The sequence below is a fragment of the Trichoplusia ni genome, chromosome 9 (assembly GCF_003590095.1).
Source record: "Trichoplusia ni isolate ovarian cell line Hi5 chromosome 9, tn1, whole genome shotgun sequence".
NCBI lineage: Eukaryota > Metazoa > Arthropoda > Insecta > Lepidoptera > Noctuidae > Trichoplusia > Trichoplusia ni.
The window spans coordinates 4,861,848-4,868,221 of record NC_039486.1 but is presented as its reverse complement, the minus strand read 5'-3'; the positions used below and the strand labels follow the sequence as shown (position 1 = coordinate 4,868,221).

Genomic DNA, 6,374 nt, shown 5'->3' with positions numbered 1-6,374 from the left:
TGTAAGTTTCGTATTTTTGCCATTGTATCGCAAGAATTTCTTGTAAAATTACCTTATCGACGGAACAGATTTACTGTTTTTGTTGTCAGTCAACATCCCTGGGTGATTGTTGCAAATGTATCACAACCCAATTACAAAATATAGATCCATTTCACGAACGATAAATAGTGAACATAGTTTCTAAACAACAATTGTTTTTAAGAACTATTATCAATGACTTTATTTACAAACATCAAGATTACGTAAAAAGAACATTCTAATGAAACATTTAATTAATCGCCTGGTTATTTACTAACAAATAGAAAAACAGATAATGTTAGAGATATGATCTCAATTAGAAAATACTATGATTGTGTTGAAACCGTATCAAATAGGTACTATCAGTGTATGATACGGTAACACTATAAAACACTAATATATTTATAACCAAATTAGGGTCAGAAGCAAACGTATTTATAGAAAACTTGTGAAACTAATCTTTTAGATATCTCATAGATTAATTTGCAGGTACAGTCAGTGGCAAAACTTGATAAGCCCAAATCAGATAACCTAACAAAAATGCCATCACAAACAATTTTTTTTTGATATCTGTCAACTAATTTGAAATGTATACTTGTAAAGGTCTTATCTAAATGCTCATTGATGTATGTAGCTGACTGTACATTTCGTCGAATTCATATTGATATTGGATTCTAGGGGAAATTTGAAGATAAAATCAGCAAAAACAATGTCAAATTTTATCGAGTTATAAGTTGGCCAAGGTCATTAAACAGCTGATTCATTTCTATTGTTAAGATGGGTGTTTGTTCAATAAATTTTGATAAGAATAATAATAAAAACATTCTTCTATGTAGCATGCCAGAACGCAATAAACTGTTATTCTTCTTCTTTAAGAAGTGCTCCAATTGTGGTCCTCGAATATCTGCTACTGAAATCTTTCTTTTCTTTGCAAGGAATTGTTTCCGTTATGAGTCAACCCATAACAGAAAGCCCCGCTAATTATAAGTTCGCTGAAAAACATCCTATCTGGGCTTCGACTAAGGTAATGGCATCACATTTCAGCAAGTCCAACCATGGCCAGTAGTCCGGCAGTCACAGTGTAAATGCTCTTATTCTAATTTTTTTAACACTTTAGGAGTAAGAAGTATCCAAAAGAAAGGGGATACAGTGATTTTAATCTCGTGTGACGTCACTTAACAGTACGCTTTGTACTAGCAAGTGATGTTTTTAGTATTCCTTGCTTCTTGTATTGTAATAAAATGAAAAATACGTCATCATTTTTTTTTAATCTGTCATACGGACTAAACAAATTTATATAAGTGGAATTAGTCAAATACCCTATTATTAGAGCCTAACAAACATTCCGCATTTTGACATATCAATTTAGTGTATCATGCCTTGTTTACATTATATTATCTAAATCTATACTAATATATAAAGCTAAAGAGTTTGTTTGAACGCGCTAATCTCAGGAACTACTGGTCCAAATCGAAAAAATATTTTTGTGTTGAATAGACCATTCATCGAGGAAGGCTTTAGGCTATAAACCATCACGCTGCGACTAATAGGATACCTATTTTGTCTAATAGGAGCGAAGATACAATGGAAAATGTAAAAAAAAACAGGGCAGGTATAAATCATAACCTATATCTTCTACCCACGGGGACAAAGCCGAAGTTACGTTATAAAATCTGTATTTTCTTTGAAGGTGATATCGCGATACCCTTTCGGGATTCATATTATTCACTGGTCTACATTAAGTGAGCTGCTAAAGCCAGCCGTCTTCTGTCGTCTATAGGAGCTGCCAAGTAATTTTGGGTCAGCAAGTGAGTCGCCCCCATAATTTATACTATTTGGAAGTGCTATACAAAGAGCCTGCCAAGTTTCTTGCTGTATGCGTCAATCCAGGACTGACCTAGTATAAGAGGATATTCAGAAAGTTTATCAGTCTTATAGCTGTGCCTATGTTCAATTTATTCACAAATTACATTCATACTGTAATAAAATTACAGGTAAGCTTTTAACACCACAGTGGAAACTGTCTTAAAAATACGCTAAGCCACGCAACTGCCTTGTCATTTCTATGAGCAGAAAACTTTGTTGAGCATTTCGAATCTTTTAAAAATCTTTATTGATAGCAAGAAGTCCATGTGTAACATTGTCTATACAGATGTTATCATATATCTCACTATCCTTGCAAAATTACAATAATATTCAATTACAATGTCAGATACACATCTACCTGATAACCTATATAATAACGATCTATAGAAATTCTGGCGGCTACTTTTAAATATATTTTGATAATAATTACATTATTTTTATCACGAACCTCTAATAAGGGACTTTGTTTTTATCAAAAGTTATCAGATTTACACTGATTTACGATTACAAAGATATAATCAGATTTATAAAGAGAAAGGAATGGCTAGTAAATTATTCAGTGAGCAAATAGTTGATGAAGCAACATGATCAAAATCACTTTAATTTTGTTTGTGGTAGCTGGTAAGATTTTTTGTTTTATTTTTGAATTGTTTTATTACTGGTGTGGGAATATACTAGAAGAATCTGGAAGAAAACACGGAAAGCCGCGAGGTTCGACACCTGCGTGGGAAAAGCCGGTTGTGCTTGTTTATGGAGCGTCATAAGAATTCCTAAGTGCGTCAGACGTTTACTATAAAAAAACTTTTTTAAGTTTTGAACTATTATACTATAGATATATGTATACTACGGCTAACTTTAAATAAAACTTTAACCATATTTATTTTAATATTCTTCTTTTTTCAGCATGCAAAGGATTTGAAGTAGGAACAAGAAATGTTGTAGAAAATTCATATTTTGTCTATACACGGTAAGATATATTATAAAAATTACAAATTTCATTATTAGAATTATATTTTTAAAGAGTTGTATACTGTTCGGGAAGACATAACAAAATTGGGTGTCATTTGTTAAAAGCTTCGCTTTTGATATGGCGATATTTGACGATAAATCATTTTTCTAAATTCAAGACTACTAAGAAAACAGTCATTGAACTAAAACGTTTTTTTTAATTGAAGGGAATCCCGTTCAGAATACTGATAAGATTCCACGTTACTGAAGCTTATCAACTAAAACCAAAAGCATAGGTACTACGGGGTAACAGAAATGCTACTTTTACCAAGCTAGAGAGGAAAAAATATTGTGTGTTTTAGTTTCTCTCTCTATCTTTATTGTTTTTTAAGGACTAATCCTCAGTCTCCCGTGTCAGTACTACCTACAGCAGCATCTATTACTGCCGCCACCACCCCGATAAATACCGTATGGCCTACAGTTATTTTAATCCACGGACAAAGTGGTAGTGTGTTCACTTCTCTAAACCCAGTTGTTAAAGATGGTAAGTCTCAAATGTATAAATTATCTAAAAGTCTATACTAATAAAACAGTTAGTATCAACCCCTCAGATATCAGTCTGTCTGTTGATCGTGATTGACTGGATGTAAGACATATAAACATTTATAACGCCAAACGAGATATTCAATAGTTGATTTACCTACTATTTTTTTTTTGTTTTGAACATCATACTTTACTTTATGATGGACTCTCATAGTTTAGCTGACAGTAGCTCCATCTCCATAGGAGTTAAAAATGCTTGCCCGCACAACTTTAAACAATCTAAAACGTATAATTTTTATTATAAGTAAACCGAAACGTATTGTTACAGCATTGTTAAGTGCAGGAGACCATAACGTAATAGTGGTCGACTGGTCCCAATACGCCAGCCTCGGTTACTCAACAGCATCAAGAGTTGTGCCTCAAGTGGCTGAACATTTGGTCGTCTTTGTGGAAGCACTGATTGCGGCTACGGTCGACGCGACTCCGCCGATAACCAGAAATGAAATACACATAGTTGGTTTTGATCTCGGTGCCCATGTTGCTGGACATGCTGGCAGACTTTTAACTACACAGCCACCGAATGTTGAACAGGTGGCTAGAATAACCGGTTAGTATAACTCGTACTTTTTGTAATCCACATTATAAAATCAGCAATCTAAATTACTAAATAAGATTTTACTATTGATTGTCTTTTAGAAAATCAAAAAATCTGAAGATCAATCCAAAGGCACGCAACGACTTTTCGAACGGACGTTTTAGAAATAAATATCACAGCCTTTGAGTTTTGTGAGTCCAGTATTAATGCGTGACCTGATCTCTGACAGTTTAAATCAATGTTTTTTCCTTTATCATATTATCGTAACCAGAAACAGAAATGTCATGCATATTTAGTTACTTTAAATCTTTGGAGGTTTTATTTTGAACTCTGAACTGGCGATGAAGTTATCCCTTGGTCACTTCAATACGTAAATCTCACATTGTAAAATACCTCAAAAAAAATGTGCTCTCTCAATAATATTAATTTTATTAGAAACATAAATAGAACATGCTGGTTTTTTTTCATTTCGGAAGTGGTGTTGGGCAGACCAATCTGGATGGGACCCGTTTTAAATTCAAGATTGAACCTCCTATACCTGTAGTAATGAAATAAGTTTTTGGGGAGAATATTGCCATAAAACATCAAAACTACAAAGTTTCATAAAAGGGAACAGTGTAAAAAATGTATCATACCATACATAAATTACTTATATTTTTATTACTAATGCTATTATAATTATTAATTTCAATGTCATATTTCAGGATTGGACCCATCTGGAAGCGGCTGGGGATTGAATTCTGAACGTTTAAGAGTAACGGATGCTCGCTACGTTGAGGTTATTCACACAGATGGAAAAGGTATCTTTGCCTATGGAATTGGAGTTCCTCTTGGCAACATTGATTTCTTTGCCAATGGTGGAAACAACCAACCAGGGTGCTTTTCTCACTCCTGCTGTCATGAACGTTCTTACGAGCTCTTTGCTGCATCTATGATAAACCCCAGACTTGTGGGATACCCGTGCTCTTCGACCACTCAGCTGAATCTCAACAAATGCAATGGCGTACCGATCAGACTGGGTACTAATGAGCTGATAAAATTCGGGTATGTATTCGCACTGCAACTGTTTTTCTTATTATTATTTTTTGCAAAAGTTAATTTAACATTTTTACATAAGTATTGTTCTTGAAATTGGGGGTGTACCTGACTTAACTTGAATTATTAACTGCAGAAATAATATAAGATTAAAAATATTATCATTTCTTAACTTAATTGTTTTACAGGTCCGGAATGTACAGAGCAAATACCAGAAGGAGCTTTCCGTTCTAGTTTTAATAATTTAGATAATTATTGGTAGTTAATTGTTTATAATCTCCTTTGATATATTAATTCACAAAGGTCTTTTCTTGTATTTGGTAGAATTTTATAATATTACGTTTGAAATTAAAATGTAATTATTTAATGTTCGTTTTCTTTTTTATCGATTTATTTTTATGATACCTATTATAACAAGGATCCGGCAGGATTTTGTGCGATTTTGATTTTTCATGTGTGAATAGTATCTTAGGAAAAATCAGCGCATGATTCAATAATTTGAATTTTCAATGACTGATTCGTGTGTGAAAGTCAATATTTTATTACCTCTGCCCTTAATTGTAAGCACAAGAGTTCTCTGTGATGACCTACCTCTAAAAGATTCAAATTTTGATTTATTTTTTCAAGGTAGCTAATAAACAATCTTTTGGAGCGTTGGACATCAAAAAAAAATATCTCGGGTATAATAGTAAGCGGAATAAAAAATAGTTAAGTAATAGGTATTAAACCAGTTAAATACATAGGAGTCAGACTCGTGACACTGATTTTTAAGTCAAAAAAGGCTGAAAAAAACACCATTTCGCTACATTCACATCGGCGTAAGGTGAAAAATTAATTCACTGTTCATTACTTTTGTCTTATACAATCTTGTAGTGTTCTTGTAGTAACGAACGACCAAGCCACATTTTTTGACTAAGGTGTAGAGTTTGTGAAGTTAGGCCTTGTAGAGTTAGGTCGTGTAGTGTTAGAAGCTTGGCTCTACATGCGATCTGATAACTTTTTGACAGTGCGGGTCATATGGGCTCGTCTTGGCAACATTTTACATGAAAATGTTTTGGTGGGATTTCATTTCTTTTTATAAGTTGTTTGTAACAATTTTTTTTTTCTTCATTTTTTTGGGTGTATTTCTTGCACATCGGAGGTGCCTTTTTTATAGCCTCTCATCAATTTTGAGATCAGATTAGACCTCTAGCGTCAAAATTGAAAATTACAGGTCTTATACAAACTCCCATCCCCTAGTTTAGGGTTGGGGAGTGAAAGTTATAAGTTTTATATTTTTTTTGTTGTTTGTGTGCCAATACTAGCTTACATACATTTCAGCTTTCTAGGACATTAGGAAATACCATAAGAATTTTGATGATCATCAGTG

The 6,374-nt window shown here is 33.3% G+C and overlaps 1 protein-coding gene across 1 annotated transcript; it reads left to right on the top strand.

The window, feature by feature from the left end:
- The first annotated feature begins 2,449 nt into the window (after positions 1-2,449).
- LOC113497738 (lipase member I-like) lies at positions 2,450-5,370 on the top strand. The gene is made up of 6 exons (XM_026877433.1): positions 2,450-2,505; positions 2,788-2,851; positions 3,225-3,376; positions 3,704-3,982; positions 4,675-5,014; positions 5,194-5,370. The coding sequence occupies exons 1-6, from the start codon at positions 2,469-2,471 to the stop codon at positions 5,237-5,239; spliced, it is 918 nt and encodes a 305-aa protein (XP_026733234.1). The 5' UTR covers positions 2,450-2,468; the 3' UTR covers positions 5,240-5,370.
- Positions 5,371-6,374: the final 1,004 nt, after the last annotated feature.

Excerpts from the sequence above, each read along its gene's own strand:
- LOC113497738 (XM_026877433.1), top strand. The coding sequence starts at position 2,469 with ATGATCAAAATCACTTTAATTTTGTTTGTGGTAGCTG. Across the intron at positions 2,852-3,224 it reads TCATATTTTGTCTATACACG|GACTAATCCTCAGTCTCCCG; the intron begins GTAAGATATATT and ends TTGTTTTTTAAG. Across the intron at positions 5,015-5,193 it reads AATGAGCTGATAAAATTCGG|GTCCGGAATGTACAGAGCAA; the intron begins GTATGTATTCGC and ends ATTGTTTTACAG.